Source organism: Gymnogyps californianus, chromosome 20 (genome assembly GCF_018139145.2).
Source record: "Gymnogyps californianus isolate 813 chromosome 20, ASM1813914v2, whole genome shotgun sequence".
In the NCBI taxonomy this organism is placed as follows: Eukaryota; Metazoa; Chordata; class Aves; order Accipitriformes; family Cathartidae; genus Gymnogyps; species Gymnogyps californianus.
The window spans coordinates 8,299,408-8,317,541 of NC_059490.1; the positions used below are offsets into that span (position 1 = coordinate 8,299,408).

At 41.3% G+C, this 18,134-nt stretch overlaps 1 protein-coding gene across 1 annotated transcript in view; it reads left to right on the forward strand.

The window, feature by feature from the left end:
• Nucleotides 1–18,134, forward strand: part of ITGAE (integrin subunit alpha E) — a 32,290-nt gene that overhangs the window by 5,885 nt on the left and 8,271 nt on the right. Inside the window, exons 4-27 of the mRNA XM_050909207.1 lie at nucleotides 9–126; nucleotides 763–903; nucleotides 1,262–1,383; nucleotides 2,042–2,193; nucleotides 2,855–3,005; nucleotides 3,488–3,623; nucleotides 4,221–4,331; nucleotides 4,602–4,723; nucleotides 5,770–5,921; nucleotides 6,323–6,476; nucleotides 7,526–7,676; nucleotides 7,760–7,827; nucleotides 8,596–8,731; nucleotides 9,766–9,896; nucleotides 10,433–10,573; nucleotides 11,510–11,731; nucleotides 12,147–12,277; nucleotides 13,053–13,186; nucleotides 13,302–13,450; nucleotides 14,021–14,149; nucleotides 15,543–15,613; nucleotides 16,308–16,443; nucleotides 16,737–16,838; nucleotides 17,142–17,218. Of these exons, the coding sequence (XP_050765164.1) occupies nucleotides 9–126; nucleotides 763–903; nucleotides 1,262–1,383; nucleotides 2,042–2,193; nucleotides 2,855–3,005; nucleotides 3,488–3,623; nucleotides 4,221–4,331; nucleotides 4,602–4,723; nucleotides 5,770–5,921; nucleotides 6,323–6,476; nucleotides 7,526–7,676; nucleotides 7,760–7,827; nucleotides 8,596–8,731; nucleotides 9,766–9,896; nucleotides 10,433–10,573; nucleotides 11,510–11,731; nucleotides 12,147–12,277; nucleotides 13,053–13,186; nucleotides 13,302–13,450; nucleotides 14,021–14,149; nucleotides 15,543–15,613; nucleotides 16,308–16,443; nucleotides 16,737–16,838; nucleotides 17,142–17,218 (3,137 nt within the window). The remainder of the gene's footprint in view (nucleotides 1–8; nucleotides 127–762; nucleotides 904–1,261; nucleotides 1,384–2,041; nucleotides 2,194–2,854; nucleotides 3,006–3,487; nucleotides 3,624–4,220; nucleotides 4,332–4,601; nucleotides 4,724–5,769; nucleotides 5,922–6,322; nucleotides 6,477–7,525; nucleotides 7,677–7,759; nucleotides 7,828–8,595; nucleotides 8,732–9,765; nucleotides 9,897–10,432; nucleotides 10,574–11,509; nucleotides 11,732–12,146; nucleotides 12,278–13,052; nucleotides 13,187–13,301; nucleotides 13,451–14,020; nucleotides 14,150–15,542; nucleotides 15,614–16,307; nucleotides 16,444–16,736; nucleotides 16,839–17,141; nucleotides 17,219–18,134) is intronic.

Sequence of the window (18,134 nt, forward strand, 5' to 3'; positions counted from 1 at the left end):
CCCCACAGGCTTGCCTGCAGAAGAAGCACCGCCGAGCCTTCACCACTACCGAGGACATGAATGGAGTCTGTACTCTGCTCACCACTGACCTGCGCAGCGCAGCTTTCCTCAACCTCACTAAGATGGGTATAGGAGCAAAGCCAGTACTGTGCCTTTGCAGAGGGACAGAAATAACAGCACGAGGCTCTGCTCTAACAGCAGGGGCCTTCTGAGTTCCTAACCAGCAAGGTCTATTGTCTACTGGGAGAGACCTAGAGCTGAATTTTAATGTGTATTATAATGACTTCAACAGGGTTACAAGGTTCAGCCTTGAAGATTAGCACACAGCAGCAGGGATTTTGTGTTGTGGTGTCCCATTCATCCAAAAGATCAGGCTCTTAAGCCAGAATTTAGAAAAGCATTGATGGATGGATGTGACAATCATCCACTGGGATTTCTAAAAGTGCCTGGGCACTTAAGGCTGTTCCTTCCAACTTAACTGGGCTATTGGGCATTTAATCAAGGGAGCAGAGAGCTGGTTTGATTGTCTAGCTTTGCTCTGCTTCTTGCTGTCACTGCAAAGAAGCCGACAAGTTTAAATTAGATGCGTAGATGGTCTTTTTCCATCTTCAGTTGTCTAACTGCTATTAACAGTCTGATCCTCAGGTCTTCTGCAAATTTGGGAACCTGCGTGGAAACAGATCCTGAGTTTAAGGTGTGTTTATTAGAAGAGTATTTTCAAAAGGTAGAGTGTATTTTATTCTTGCTTTTTAAATTCTTTAGTTGAGACCAAATTAAACGGCATCCAAAGTAAGAACAGGAAAGACGAGATTACTGACACCAGCAGCTCTGTCAGCACAGACAACACCAGCAGTGCTTGTGGTGAGCTCTTTGGCAGCGCAGGGAACAACCACATGTGCAAAGGTAAGTACTGGACAGGAACAAGCGTTACTTCCTTCTGTATTAGCTGAGTTTGAAGCAGCTTGCATTCATCTGGTGGGAGAGAGCTGGGGAGGGAAAAGGTTGAAGTTTTGAAGGTTATTTGTAATGGTAAATTTCAATCATTGTTACAGTTGTCATTAACTGAGATTTTTTAAAAATAAAACCTGTCACTACAGCATAGACCACATCATCAGCTAGACCTGCTTTCGGAATGGCTGGATGGTGCTGTAGTCAAATTTTTAGTTGTTTAATAATATGTCAGTGTTCTTGAACTCTTGCTAAATGTTAGGCTGTTTAGGTGTCCCTTCAAATGTCCTTTTATATTTAACTGCATTGACAGAACTGGGAACAGAGATTGCTGTCATTCTGGGTGGATCGGAGAACACCAAGCCAGATGATTTCCAAAATGCCAAGACCTCTATCCTCAATATGATGAAGTCAATGTGGCAGAAATGCTCAAAGGTGTGTGAAACTCCTCAGAGTCTCATAATCTGATAGACAGGATGAATCAGAGCTCTAATGAAGAATGGAAAGTCTCCTGGTTCACGTGATTATTGCTTTTTAAACTTCACAGTGATGCTGGTAATAATTCTACATATTCTAATGCAAGAGTTAAATGCTAGTGAGCCGAGGAGGAGTAGCTGAAGAGGGAAGTGGAAGAGGTAGGAGTGGGTTTTCATGCCAGAAGTGTGCTTAGATATTTTACCAGGCAAATCTCTCGGGGCACCTTGAAACAGTACACACAAAAATAAGGAATGGGGCTTATAAGCCATTACTTTAAATGATGTAAATAAATCTGGGGACAAAGTGAGGCTGAGCCATGTGGTCACAAAAGGTCTAGCCAGATAGATAAATACAGAAACTTCAAACAGAGAAATCATTGTCTTGAGCCAAAGAAAATGAAGTCAGTTCCTGGAGCTGATCCAAAAGGGATCACCAGAATACGAATGTGAGATGGAGACAGAGGGATAAAGACAATTGATATACCTATTACTTGCAATATATGCTTTCTGTGTTTGTGCAGTAAAGTTTGGGACTAAACTTGGCACTCTGAGGGACTTAGGAATCCTGCCTTAGATCTTGTCTAACCAGCGCTGGCTTTGCCACCTGATTTCTCCAGATTAGGTTTGCTGTGGTGCAGTATGGAGCACAGATCCAAACTGAACTGAGCCTGCAAGAAAGCTGCAACAGACTAACTGCTTTCTTCAAAGTCCGAAACATCAAGCAGCAGAGCTCACGGACTGACATCGCAGCCACACTGCAGCATGTGTTGTGAGTTCACGTGTCTCAAGAAGCTCCAGGAACACTCAAGTGATTCCTTGTGTTTCATGTGCATCAATCCAGCCTCCCGCACCTCCTCTCTACTCTTTATCTCACACTCTCAAAGCCCTCACTTTTCCAATGCTTCTCTTAGTGACAGGCTCTGCCAGCTGAGGCCTGTGAATGAGTCTGTCTGGGGGACCATCAGGTCTACAAGGAGAAATTGCCAAGAGGCAAAGTGTGAAATCCTTCCTGGCTGACACAGGGGCTTCAGAATGAAAATTCAGTCACTTGGGTCTTGCTTCGAGCGTGTGTTCATTTGTAGACCCAAGGTCTTTCCCATCTTTTTCACTGATCTGCTGCATCTCTGGGAGTCATACTTTCCCTCTTGACTCCATTTTCTTCTCAGTAGCATGACTCTAACAATACTGACCCGCACTGTAAAAATGCCCCATATGCTACTTGTGTGAGTGCTTGTGAAGTCAGAGCTACCAGTTGTGGACAGCCCATGTTCCTGGAAAGCATAAATCCTTGTGCACGTTTGCCTTGCACGTCTGTACTCTTGTGGGCTGAGAGCTCAATGAACATCAGCACCCTGCCACCAACACTGACATTTCTAGCTCTGCAGACATGGCTTGTCCCATGAGCTACCTCTAGGCTTCTGTTTCCACAGGGATAAAGTCTTTGAAAGCCATGACTCCAGCCAGGCTGATGACAAGATAATCATTGTCATGGCATCTGGGCAAGTGTTTCAAGAAAACCATAGATTGAGAAATGTGATGAACTCCCTGGAAATGGCTATGGTCAAACTCTATGCTCCTGGGGTGAGTGGGAAGCACCATCAAAGCCACACCTTTTTGCATCAAAGCACATATATAGGGGAGTGATGTTTCCATCCATCCCATGTGTCTGCTTTTATGCTTTAGCAGTGGGTGGAAGAAAAAGTAGTCACGCGTTAGACTTGCGGGATGTCCGGTCTGAGATGCCCTGGCTCCTTTGATTCACTCAGGCCTCCATCTTCTTGATGCCAGAGAGTTTATTTTGAAGGAGGTTAAGGAATACATAGTAGAAACAAAGATGCTGAAGTTGTGTATGTCTTGGGGCTCTAGAGCTTTTATTATTTTTTCTCTTTGCAAATAAGGGCTTCCTGTGGAATCTAGGATCAGGGTTGCTTTACCAAGCTTTCAGAAAACTCCCTCCCTTTTCAGAGTTTTCAAGTTTTTAATGGCAATTTGGGAATTTGTTGGCTTTTTGGTCTGTGTATGAAATGTGTTTAACCTCCCTGTCTGATGGCTTTTCTCCCTAGATTGGAGAGTTCATAAGCAACCAGTGGGTCCCAGAAGAGCTGCAGAAAGTTAGAGGTGACTGGTTCGTGCCGTCCACATATGAAGATTTTGACAGTTTCCTTTTGGAGTTGGAGAGAGAGACTCTGAGTGATTCAGGTAGAAAAAATCCCACTCCTGACACATCTATCTTCTCTGTAACTTATAGAGTGGATCTGAGATGGTGGGTAGTTTCATTGCTCAAGGAATGTAAATACATCTCCAAATCTTACCTGTTCTCATAGTCACTTGTCCAGCAACAGCAAAACAAATAAAAGTGATTTCTGTTACACTAGTAACAGTCCTCCTCAGGCAGCCAGCCAGGAGGATAAGAGATCATATTCGGTGTCTGTGACCTGCAGCCATAACATCAGTACGGAAATAGGTGCTTTACAATAGACCCATTCACCACATGTTCCGTGTTTCTGTTATCATACTTGCACTTCTGGGTGTGCTCAGAGCAGTTTATTTCTATTGAACTGTAGCTGTAGTTTTAAGATGCAGTCCTGACCCTCACAGCCTTCAAAACTCACAAGTATTTCCATAGCACCTGTAGTCTTGCGTCTGAAAGCAATATTGACTGCAGGGATGAGGAAGAGTTCAGCTGCCAGGCAGCAAGGCACAGGAACACTGCATAGGCAATAATGCAAGGTTTTAGTTCACCTTTTGCTTTCTCTCCCACTGCCCATCTTTGCTCAAACTTGTTTCCTGTTTCAGCTGAAAATATTCCAACTGAAGCACCAGAGCACAGAAACACTAATGACAGTGGTGACAGCAAGCTCCCTTCCTGCGTGGAGGAGGACAAAGAGGAGGAGGAAAATGGCTTGCGTACGTGGTGAAGTATCTTTTAACAGAATCATGCCATGGACTGTCATGGACTGACAAAGTCTGGGGAGCTGCTGTACCATGAGCTGCCAGACCTGAGCTGTAGCTCATGCTGAAATGACAGCTGAGCAGTTCAACAGTTCTTGGTGCAGTTCAGTTGTTTGTTCGAGTGAGATTACTTGATTGATTGATAACACTAGATAAAGAACTTGGTCCTGACCAAGACTGCTGATTGCCTTCTCCTCATTCCTTTACTTTCCATATCCTGGGCAGCTTCTGGAACAGAGATTGCTTTTATTCTGGATGGATCAGGGAGCATTGAGCCAGAGGATTTTGAAAGAGCAAAAGCATTCATCCACAAGATGATGAAAACACTGTATGAGAAGTGCTTTGAGGTACTCTCTATTCTCTTTCTTTAGCAGGCTGAAGAACGTGCTGTGCTTTATTTAAGCTGCCTGTTCACCAGAATTTGGGACTATGCAGGTTTGTTTCCATGTGGATGGAAAAGCACTTCCACAACTTGCATGTATTCTCAACATAATTTTGCTTGCATCTTAGCAGTACATTCCCAGTCTTGATCCCAAGAACGCTGTAGGTATAAAAAGTCTGATTTTTATGCTCAGAAATCCCTAGCTCTGCTACGCTGCCATGCTTGGAGCCCAGCGAGCGCCATCTCTGCTTTCTTGTAAGGTGACAGTCATGACTTTTTCCTCGTTTCCTGTCTCTATTCCTATGTTGTAACATCTGTACCTGCAATCACAGAAGCGCCAATTAGACTGCCTCTTCAACCATGCACCTTACCAGTCTCGTTAGCTCCAGTCACGTATTCTGCATGAAGGTACTCTACTGCTTTCTCCGCTGAGGCTGAGAAGTGTGATCCATACACCGCCTTTAGGAATGTCTCTACCTCTCAAATGCTCCAGGCATCAGCGTATTTTAACTTGCTATTTGCATAGTGGAAGGAAGAAACATTACGTTATGTGTTGTGCAAATACAAAATGAAGAAATGGTTCCGTTCTCCAGACTGTCTTTGATAATCAGATCATCACGGAATAGGAGTGCTCCAAGGAAAGACAATGTGCAGCAGGGAGCAATGAAGGAACAATTCAGTAATATCACAGATAATCCCCTCTGCAACCTGCACATGAGCCAAACACAGCAGGGAAATGCAGAGACTTAAAAACAAATCAGTGTTCCCCAAAACAATTTTTCTCTCTGTACTAATATTGCTTTCATTTTCCTCGGCTATAATATACTTACAACAATCTCTGTGTCTGCACTAGAAATAGTTAAAAGCCACTTTCTCCTGGAAAAAATCTTCCTTTCTGCATAGTCCGGCTAATGTTTCTGTTGGGATTTCTAGGCCAGTTGTTGCAGAAAACCCTCTTTCTCTGAAGCAACAGTTGTCACAAGCAGGTGCTTATCTGCTGCTTCCTTCCAGTGCGATTTTGCAGTGGTACAGTATGGGTTTGAAATCAGAACTGAGTTTGACCTGCGAGAAAACTGGGATCCTCGTGCCACCCTCCAGAAAGTACTTGATATTGTGCAGGTGTGCAATGTGACAAAAACAGCATCTGCCATGCAGCATGTCCTGTAAGTAACAAAGAAAAGAGCACAAGAAATGAAGGGGATGAATTTCTGGGGCATTTCATGAGTAAGGGAGAGGGACTTCTATGGACATTCAGGTCCTGAAAGCAGTCATTTATCTGGCAATGGTTGAATGGCAGGCAGCAGTTCCTGTGCCGTGTTTTAGGGGCTTATAAAGCCAGCTGTCGGTGCCTAATTCTTGGTGTGGAGGCTTCTATTGCTCAGAAAGCAATAGAAAGGGAGACAGCACCTGGTGGTTTTAAGATGTATGAGTATGAAAGAAATTCTCTTGCCTCCTTGCTGTGACTGTTAGTTGCAAGCGCATAATTCAACAAGACTCTTCCCTCTATCCCAAGGAGGGAAGCTTCAACTTTCATCCCAAGTTCTTTGTTTTGATGTTTTACCAGGGATTCTATCTTCACTGAAAGTCACGGGTCTCGCAAGGATGCAGCCAAGGTCATGATTGTGCTTACAGATGGGGAAATACTCCTGGATGAAATGAACTTGACAACAGTGATAAATTCACCCAAAATGGCAGGAATCGAGCGCTATGCCATTGGGGTAAGTTGGGAATGTACTTGGATCGTATCTTCCTTCCATTTCTTGGTAGCACCGGGGGCAGAGAAAAGGAGAAACTGATCCATGCATGGTTCCAGTAAATAAGGGAAGAGGCATGTATAAAATAAGGAGGTGAAAGATAAAGCTATGGTATGAACTGATACTATAATCTATGTAGTGTCAATTATATGCCCATGTTTGTTCCTTCCTACACCTACTATATTCAGCGCCCTGTATCCACCTACTCTCAGACTTTTCAGAACAGAGTCGTGCTCTCAGTAGATCAGACCATCTCATTCTTCCTTGTACAAAGTTTAGAAAAATCTTTCTAGAATGACTGAATCTAGCAAAGTACTTAACCTTAGTCAAGTCTAGCTCCACAAAGTGTGATTTATGTTTCCTTATCCAGGTTATTCTGGAAAATGTCAGAGTGATAAATAAAAGGTTTTCTGACCTACCCACCCAAGGACAAAATAGCAGAACTGAGGGGTTGTTGTTCATTGCTTGTTTTCAATCGCAGTCCTCCTGACTCAGAACTAGGCGAAGAATTTAAAGCTACCTTCTAGATGAAGTGCATGCTTAAAATTTTAAGTTTTTCAGAACAAAACTTCTGATATATTCTTAACTTGGCCAGCAAATTAGCCTGTGTGTGCGTTTGTCAATGAGGCTTTGTCCTGAAGTCTGAAGTTTGGATTCAGATATGCTATATGTCTCCTCAAATAATCTTTCTGCTATCTCTTTTCATTCTTTCAGGACAGGAAAGTGTTCAGTTTTATGATGTCTTGTAACTTGTTGATTTCCAAAATTAATTGTTGGGTACAACAAAGGTATATACACCAAATACAGCACCAGCCAGTTACATGAAGAGGTTTTGTAAAGGTTTCGCTCCAGGAGACACTGAGACTGTCCAATTCATTGGCTTCCAAAGCAATTCTGGGCTTACACGTGGTGGCTGAAGCTGAGATTTTTACCACAAACTGTTGAATGAAGTAGGTGGGGGTAAGGAGACTCTAAAGGCTGCTTCTTTTGATTGATTTGCATCTCTTCTGCAGGTGGGAGATGCCTTCAAAAAACCAAAGGCCCTAAATGAATTGCGGCTAATTGCATCTGGTCCAGGTGACACTAATGTATTTCAGGTGACCAATTATTCAGCATTAGATGGGCTGCTTTCAACCCTGCAGCAGAGTATTATTGGTATAGAAGGTAAATAGCAACTTTTCTATTTCATTAGTACCTTTTGAGAAATAAGGAGAAAATAGCTTACCCTGTTTCTGTTGCATCCTCAGGTACGCAGGGAGATGCTCTGGAATATGAGCTTGCACAAGCTGGTTTCAGCGTGCAGCTCTTGGATAATGTAAGTGTTCTGCATTTAACGCTGCTAAACAGTTGTATGCTGTGCTGCTGCTTCAATACTTGCAAGAATTCGGGAGGTCTCCCACAAGAAATTATGGTGATAGAAAAGTGTGAGACCCATGTAGTCAAATCTCCTTTGCAAGCCACTGCTTGCTTTGAATGTGTCAGATAAGCAAAAATATCACTTTTATATAGTCAGTCAGTACTGAATTTTATTTTAGGATGGGATTTATCTCATGTGACCCCTGTTCTAACCACTGGATCCTTTTTATTCTACTGGGCAAAAGAGCTATCTCCAGTTGATGGCTTTGATTTTGCTGGCATTGACATCTCCAATGCACAAGTCAGGGGCTCCGTCATGTTGCAAGTAAAATAATTCTGCTTTTTTGGAATCCTCTGGCTTAAAACTTTGGTCCATCCAGGACAAGAATGATCTCTGTCCTTGTCAGGAGGGGGAAATAGTGGATGCTGAGGAGGCTAATGAACATTCAGCAGCCTTGGCTGCAAGGACAACACTGATCCAGTTTTGCAAAAAACCTCATGTAGTGAGCTGGGAGATGTGCAGCTGCTTCTCTGATGCTGGGCAGTCACCTTGTCTTTCTGCAGTATCTGGCAGGAGCTGGTAGAACTGCCCAAGCTGCAGGGTCCAGGAAAGTGTGCAGGAGTTGTAAGCCAGAAAACATTGCTCCTTACTAAACTGCTTTGCCAAGTGCTAGAGGCAATTGCCCTGTGTTCATCTCTTCTAATTTGCAGTATGTTACTTCTGCAGCAAGTCTTAATGTTTGGTGCGGTGGGGGCCTTTGACTGGTCTGGTGGAGTTCTGCTGTATGATCTGGCAACCAAGACCGCTGTTTTCCTGAATGAATCTAAAGAAGAAGCCAAAAAAGCAAAATACAGTTACCTAGGTAATCAGCTTACCCCTCTCTGAGATCCAATGACAACCTGACTGCGGGTTTGCTTAGTTTGTTTGTGTTTAGTGCAGTATGGCGACACTGACAGCATTTACCTGAAGAAGGCTGCCTCCTGCAGCATCTTACTGGATTTTGAACATTTTCTCTAGCAGGGAGAGAGATCCTGATGAAAACACTGTCTGTCTCCTTATTCGGGGGAAGATATGACTTGTTTTCTCCTATGAGTTATAATACCTTGTGGTATTACTCTGTTAACACATGCCGTTTGGTTTCACTGTGTAAGAATACTTGCAATGCAGGGCATTTTTGAAAGCTGATAAGGAGAAATATTTCACTTGTTGTGAGTGTCTGGAGAAGGAATAGCTTGTGAATCAATACTGTTCTTGGCTTGGTGACAAATAAAGCCTTGCTTATTCACCCCAGTGCTTTGTAGCCTCAGGAGCCCTGTATCTCCCGACTATAGCCTTGGCCATAAAGTCTTACCAGGTAATATGAGGTGCTGTGGACTGTTTGTGTCAGGATAATCCTTCTCCCAGTACCTCCCTGTTACAGAAGCCCCATAACAGATCTCTTTTTGCTTTCTATAGGGAGTATAGTGTTTTCTTCACCCCTGTGAAGGGTGATAAACCTTCCAGCTTGCAGACATAATAATTAAAAAGAAAAAAGCGTGTATGTTGGATAATCACTCAGGAACTGTGACAAATGCTAAGAAAAGTCATCAAGAGTTCAAGCATATTTTTCAGAGCAGTAATTTATTCAATGACCCTACAAGCTGCTAAGAGAGGAGAACCTCAGCTTTGCTGGCTTTTCTCTCAGAAAAGTTACCTGCTATTTCCTAATCAATATTTTTATGAGATGCTCTGTAATCAAAACCATGGGCCACAACAACTAGACATGGTGCGAACTCTTGGATCTCATTGAATATGTAGGTCTGTGTCTCAGACCAAACTCTGTGGGCTTTTTCCTTCAGGCATAGAGTATGGTCCTGATAATGTATGCTATTTTTGTTTCTTGTGTGAATGCACTAGGGTACAGCGTGGCAGTGGTACGCACAGAATACGGACCCTTGTACGTGGCTGGAGCTCCACGGCACAGCATGACAGGGAAGGTGTTCGTGTTTCAGGACGGCCGCTTAAAACAAACCCTGCAAGGAGAACAGGTACTGTGCGTCACTCACCCAGGGGCGGTCAGGTCGGTGGGGGTCAGGTGGGCTGCACACATCTCATTTGCTCAAACAGCAGCTGCATTTTCTCCTCCAGACAGACTTACACCCCTACCCAAGTATCCGATTTAGCCAGATGTGCATTACACAGTCTTTGTTCACTCCATAATGTTTTGGGAACAGCAGAAGAAATAATGAAATTTGGAAAAAGACTGGGAAAAATTTTAGCTAAATGGGGCGTACTATATTTATGTTGTGTTCTCATGGTTCATGGGGAAAGAGGTCGTCAACTGTGGTATTCTTTTTCCTCTGTCAAATTGTTGAATAATGATTTTGTTACTGCTAAACTGGTTACAGGATCTGTCCCTGAGGATGGCTGTAATAAAATAAATAATAGGAAATGATCCACATATAAGTAGATATGTGATGTTTTGTTCTAAAAATTGCCTTACTGCTGCAAAGGACACTAATTCTACAAAGCTATATATAGAGAATTCCAGTGAAAGAGTTGCTTGTCTTTTTCTGGAGTACAGGTTGGATCTTATTTTGGATCTGAGCTCTGCCCACTTGATGTGAACCATGATGGGGTGACAGATCTTCTCCTCGTTGGAGCTCCATTTTATCACATTCGAGGGGAAGAAGGAAGGGTTTACGTCTATCGCCTGGAGACAGAGGTAAAAACACTGGTAGCGTAAACACTCCATGTTGGGGATTTTCCAACCATGCCTAAGTAGTGACAAATAAAACATTCCTCCTTTGTGCTCTCACTGAATGTGCTCTCCCTGTATGGTAGAGGACTGCAGGCTGAAGCCAGCAGTCCTGGCTTAGTCATTAGAATATAAAAGAGAAATAACTAAAGAAATAAAACCATTCTGTACCTAAGGTATACGCTTATCACAGTGTGATAAAATCATGTCTTTTGCCTGTACATAGGCAATCTGTTGGTGCACACCTTGCTCTGCCAAGCAGTGTTCTTTGCAATCCTTGCAATAAACATGTGCATAGGTAGCTGCTAAAACTTTGCTTCCTGGGACTTGTAGAAAACAAAATGTTTTGTGGGCCTAGCTGCAGGATCCATTACACAGCATACAGGATATAAGTTAATTGTGTCATTTTGAATGAGAAGTGAACTTTAACAGCAGACCAGGAGAAAATCCTCTTTGGTGCACTGCTAAAATTTGCTTAGGGCACGTACAGGATGGTTGGAAGCAGAAAACAACAGTCCAGGCATCTGTTAGAATTCAAATAACGTGCACCCTCTTGTGGCTTATTTCTATAATAGGGTGGAGAAGATGGGATGGTTTCTGTTGTGAACCAAGCTGGGGATCAACTCAATCGGCTATTGATTTAAGAAAAGACAGCGCTTCAGTGTGTCCGCTTGCATAGGGCTGTCCAGAGACACTGCTGCTGTGTGAGAATTTGCATGCTCTCGGTGCAGAAGGATCAAGCTTTTGTTCTGAGAGTCAGCCAGTATCTTGAACTTCTTATTATATTGTTTAGGGCTTTATTGTTCACCTTTAAGCATCATAAGTGTGCAGTAAGATTTTTTTTGTAAGAGCTACTCATGCTACATTTGCTATAAATGGATTTCCTTCTTGGATGTTTTTCAGACTGGTTCATTCACCTTGAAAGGACACTTAAATGTGCAGGTGACCTCTCCTTTTGCAAGGTTTGGGTTTACTGTGGCCAGCATTGGAGACATCAATGGGGATGGATATGAGGATATTGCCGTTGGAGCCCCCCTTGAAGATCAGCTTTCACACAGTTCCTCTTTTGGCAGCATTTACATCTTTAATGGTGATAAAGACAAGATCAAGAGCTCTTTTTCTCAAGTACGTGTCTTGTTGGAAATTGGCTCCAGTACACCTTGAGAGGGAAAAGCTTGTGTTTTTGTAGCAAGAGGCTGGGAGGAAGGACTTCTACATTTCGTTTGCATTGATGGGTGAGAAATTTGCAGATGTCAGATGGTTTATGTGACTCCAGAGGTTTCTGCAGCAGAGCTGCTCCTTAACTGTAATTATTCACCTGTCTGCTTAGGGAAAGAAGCTGGATTCAGGTGCTGCCTATAGAACAGCGTAGCCTTTTGCAAGCCTGCCCGTCCATTACAGGAAGTTAAGAGTCAGTATTTTGCATCTCAGGAGTGTTACAAAATCACCCTCACAGCAGCCTCATGAAAAGAAGTCTGTTTTCCCAAGGACAAGAGAGAGATCCTGACTTATATTTGTTGATGTTTCCCCCCCTTTTTAGAGAGTAAAAGCCTCTGAAATTTCTTCAGGACTCCAGTATTTTGGACAATCCATTGATGGTGGCTTTGATTTCACTAGTGATGGTCTCCAAGATATTACAGTAGGATCACTGGAGAATGTGATTGTGCTCCGGTAGGTAATAAGTGCTATTTTTTTAGTGTGCTATGGAAATGCTTCAAAGACAAATATAGAATCTGTGTTCCAAGCACTGTGTAATGATTCTATTTTTAACTCAGCATCAGAGGGACATAAAAAAATCTTTCCCAGTGCTAGAAATTATATAAAATGTAAAGCCTTTAGTTCAAGTTGCAAAGGCTTTTGCCTTTGTATGCCTAAAGCTTTGAACAAGTATGAGATAGTGAACATGAACTGATTAACATAGACCTAGGTCTAAGAAGACCTTGATGTCTGCAGTTCAGCGCTAATAATGTAGGTCATTTAGACAAAAAAATAATTTCTTTACATACCGTACCTCATTTTCAATCAGACATCTGGTAGCTGAGTGACCCGTGCAGGTCACAAAGGCTAAGACATGGCAGACAGATTTGATTTTGTTCTTGCATTTTGTATTTGAAAACAAATTGTAGATAAAGAGAGAATGTGAAGCGCTAGATAATGTGTTTATCTAATGGAAACATAAACACCGTGTTTAATTTTGAAACTCCAGCCATATTGGAGTATTTTGGCTCTCTGTTCCTTCAGGCTCTGGGGATTTTGTGTGTTCTGAATGTTCCCAGCAGAAACTGGAACTTCTGTAAATAGGCCAGCCTGGTCCAGGTGAAACACCATGGAAATACTGAGCAGTTCTTACTCTTGCTGCCAGGCTTTCTTAAAACATTTTTCCTGTAATGTTTCAGTTCAAAAATTTATATTTGATTCTGTTCCTTATCTGTTCTTCACTGACTAGCTCGAGACCAGTTGTCCACTTTCTCACCAGCATGAGATTCAACCCTGAGAGAATCCTAATTTTCCAAAATAACAGCATTGTTACAGCAAAACTATGTTTCGACACAATCTCAGCTTTACCAGTGTCTCAACAAGGTAATAAATGGGAATTGTGATCAGATTGAAATCTACAGTCCTACACTGTCCTCAGAAACTTGGCACTGAGGACAATTTCTGGTACATCTAACAAAGGATTTTGAAAATCTTGCAGCGTTTTCACAGTTATACATTCTCTACACGGTGGACTTAGATGTGAAAATGGCAAAGAGGAGAGTACAGTTTGAAGATCAGAACACCACAACAAGTGGCAAGCTGTTGGTCAGCAAGCGCATGTGCTCTGAGCTGCAGCTTTACACGCTGGTAGGTGATGTTGGTCAGACTTACTACAGAAAGAAGGGTTGAGAGGATAGGATTTTTTAACAGAATCTGCATGATGATGAGTTTTTCTTGAAATGCAAAAATACTACAATGGGGTGGGGTTTTCTCAGTGTTAGACTTGCTGAGCATGTTTTACAGCTGAGGCAGGAGATGTGTCATGTGCCATTTCGGTTTGTATTGCTATAAATCAAACTCTCATCCTTTTGTGTGTATATAAAGTATTTCTAATCCTGGAATTGTAGGAGAGGCATGAAGCTCTACAGGGTTAAATCAAACATAAGGAAACTGTTTTTCACAATGCATAACTGAATCACCAGACACATTATCCAGGGGATGTCATGGGAACCAAATATATAAAATGATGCAAAACAACATCTGACAAGCTTATGGTCCACTGATGGCTATTAAACACAGTGGCCCAAAGAAAACATCTGAGCCAGAAGGTCCCTAAATATGCCAGATGATAGAAGCTGGAACAGAGATGACGTGTGAAGACTTTTGCATTTTAATGCCCAGATATTTTCTCACCTTCTTGTTCTTCCTTTCTTGTAGCCATGTGACTTCGACTGTTTTTCCAGTGTTTTTCTGAGAGTTAAACATGAGCTCTATAAGAAAAATGATAACATGGAGTTTGCTGTTCCTGTGCTGGATAGATACCAGCCATCAGAAATTCATTTTCAGGTAACAAAACAAAATGCTAGCAAAGAGCTTTCTCTCTTTCCAGGATGCAAAGCTTTTACTATTAAAAATAAAAAATGTGGTTTTCTTAGCCTTTGCATGTTGTCTTCTGCCCTCTGCTCCCTTCCTAGTTAACAATACTGTATTCTAGGTAGACTTTAGGCCCAGGTTTTCCCCAAACAGATACTCATATCTTGTTAAGAGAATCTCATCTTTAAGGTCCAACCTCAGATCTGCTAAAAAATTGCTTTACTTTTGACCACGACATTTCTCCTGTGCCTCTGTATAAAATGAGATTAGATGCTACCTGTGAAGAAGGCAGATGGTTTGTGTTTTGTGAAGTACTTTTCAGATATTGAGCTCTCCATTGGAACTTATACTAAGACTTATTATTTGAATGGTGTATTTGTTAGTAACAACTATACAATTTTCTAATGAAGTAATTTTAAAAATCATTAAAATTATGTATATATTTTTTAGTTTTAGTTGTTTGTTTCAAATCGATATTTGGGAGGCTGCAAACATCTAATAAACTTAAAGGTTAAGTTTGATATCCTGTCTCCTCTCTTGCAGTTTAGTAGCAGGATTCCTACAAGCTAATCTAGCCCTTTTTCACAGTTAGTCTGAAATCCAAATCACAGCTTCTGAAAAAATTCCATAAAGCTCTGTAAAGAGGCAGCTTTTTGCTACTTAATAGGAGTCTTTACTACAATTCAGTATTTAATTAGCTGTCCATAATGCATAGGACAGAGAAGTTAGGACAACATTTAGCACTGAGCAATAATGAACACTAATTACTATAGTCGCAGTACTCTTAGGGATTACGATGTTGATGGTACATTTATTTCCTAAGAATAATTCATGAGATTCTTGAGTGTTGGTCAGCATTGCTTAGTACTTATGCACCCAGCATCTAATTATTAATTATCATTGAACTTCTCCAGAAACATCAGCCAGGCAGATTTTTATTGGTGAATAAAACTATTGCTAAAGGAAGTAACCTTATCTCTACAAAACAGTGTGCCTATAAGGTGGCGCAGCATATGAACATATTTATTCAAGAAAAACATATCATCTCTGCAAAAGAAATTAATATTATTGCCCTGTGGCCATCCAGGGGTAAACAACTGGCATTTCTTCAACAAGACCTTGTCCCCAGTGAAGACTTTTCATGTTATTGCTAATAGGCCTTCTCCTGGGATTTGAATTACACATCATCATCAATTTAGGACTGACTTATCGTTAGAGGGTTTTTTATTTCCAACTTCTCCTTAATTGAGGTCATGGGAATTTTGGTTTTGAGAGAATGTATGTGTATATGTAAAGATATTCTGAATCTGCTACCTTAGAAAAATTAGGACTGTTAAAATCTGACTTGATCTGTGTTTGCTTTCAGTTGCCTTACAAGCAGGACTGCAACAACAAGACCATCTGTACTGCTCATTTAACTTTGACAAGTCAGATTCAGTGAGTCACAGTAGTTGTATTACCCAGATTTTGCATTTAGCATTCATATAAAATGTCATCTTTGTTCGTAAGACATTTTCTTCAAATTCTCAGACAAGATTTACTGTCCTTTTGTTTACATTACTTTCCATTCAATTCATCCTTCCCATAACATCACATTCATACAATGCTATAACTGTATGGCTCCATGGGCGTTGCTGGGCTGTTCTAGGAAATCTCAGAGGAAAGACGAAGGTATAAACAACTCTAGTCATCCTAAAATCACAATTCTGGCATTTAATTGTGAACATGTGATTTTGTTTTAGGCTGATGCACAGCATAGCACTGCAGCAAAGAGTTGCTCAGTTTATGTAGCCTTAGACAAAACAGTAGGCATCACTTCATTGTAAAAAGCTACCCTGGAGATTCACTGAAAAGCTAATCAAGTGGAACAATGTTTAAAGTCTCTCGATGTAAAACAGAAATGATAAAATGTTACATAAAGTTTGGAGATGACTGCCTTTGCTATTAAGAAGGAAGCATTTTCCTACACACCCTGTAGAATATTGAATAATTAATTGGGCTATTGCATTATCCTGTGTGTGAAAGCATTTGGAGGGAGTAATTACCAGAACCAGAACGCTTCAGGCCTCTTATTGAATAACAACCCTTAGAAATTACACGTCACCCTTCTCATTTTTCTGTCTGCTTCTAGAAAGGAATTAGTGGTGGGCCACACTAAAGAAGTGACCATGAATATTTCACTAACGAACAGTGGAGATGACTCGTACATGACAACTATGGTCTTGAACTATCCTAAAACCCTACATTTTAAGAAGGTGAATGTTGAGGTAAGATTGTAGAACAAGTCTTCAGCCAGCAGCAGACTGCTGAAAGAAAACCCAGGACAGACTCCTATTAATTTACTGCCTAAATAAAACTTTGAAGTAAGGTCGAGGGAAGGGAAGGAGCCTTTCAGTTGTTAGGATTAGAGCCTGAATACTGGATTTATCTGATTTAAGTCTCCCGAGCTTTTATTGGGCTGTTTGTACCTAATTTGTTTTATGGGAGCAGACACAGACTGAGTTGAATTTCCCAGTCTGTTTTTATTCAACATTAAAGAGCATTCCTATTCTGTTGGCAGCCATCCTCTCCTGCTATTCACTGTGGCGAACCAATACCATTAACTTCTGTAGTCTTATCCTGTAACTGCAGCATTGGGCATCCAGTATTCAAGAAGACAACTGTAAGTAGAGATCATTATTTTCACTTTTTCCCTACATCCTAAATGATACTTTGAGTAGCTGCTCTTGCATCCTCTATTAGGCCAGAGCCATTATTCTTTCTAACTCAGCTTATGGCTGGTGTGCATTTTCTCAAGGCAAGAGATAATTTTCATATTCCTGCACTTTACATAATGTCTAATTTCTCCAGAAGGGAGTGATGAGCAGAAAATACATTAGCCATCATGTTTTAACAGTACCCTGGTGAGTTAAAGAGTATTTACAGGGTAATCGATATTTTATGTCTTTCTCTTCCCTCAAAATAGGCAGAATTTTCAGTGATTTGGCAATTAGATGAAAGCATATTCCAAAATAAGTCTGCAATCACCGTTAATATCGCCAAGTGAGTATTGCTATTTTCACCACAAAATACACTATGAACTAGAAAGGAAATACCAGAATTCCTGCTCGGTGTCCATACTATTTATCAGTCACTGGTTACACAAAACTATACTTGTTCTTTTCAACCTTCTAAAGCATTTGGATCCAGGTGAAAAATCTTTCTTTCCCTTATGATAATTTTAGCTTTGCTCATACTTCATTATTTCAGTAAAAGGTGGAGCAGCCTTTAGGGTCCTAATTTAAGTGTAGTACATATTTAAAAGCTTGTGTTTTCTGAAATGGCAAACTGGGTTCTGGCATCCTCCTTCCTTAGCAGAGAGAACAGATGATTAAAATATATAATCCAGCTCTGTTCCAAGTAAGCTTTCACTCCAAATGACTGGGATGAAAACATACGTTCAGGGCATTTTTCTTGATTAGGGGCTTTCTAATGGGGGGAAGTTAGCCTTCAGATTCTCTTCTTGTCACCTTCCTCCCATTGAAATTTATGGGGACTGACTAGTACACAGCATTTTTTAAACAGAGAACATCTTTAAAAAGGAAATGAGAACTCATCTCTGGCAGCTACGCTTCCTTGCAAGCGCAGTTTAAGGCAAAGGTTTCTATATGAATTTAATGTCCAGTTTTGTGAGGGGTAGAAGCTTTAAATTTTGATTAATGAAAGCAATACTACATATTCACAAATTTGCATTGGTTTGCGGGGAAACATTTCAAGGCAATGGCAGCTTTCAAAATCTGTAGTAATGAAGGGCTACTCCAGCACTACTGTACCATGTCACCAAGTGGGCTGGCACCTCTCCTTTCATTAATTACTGCCACTCTGTTTCCATCCCTCTTGTACAGCCAATATTAACCGTTCTCAAACCACAGAAATAAAGGACCAAGGCAGGCAGATGATAATGTTGTTTCATCCATCC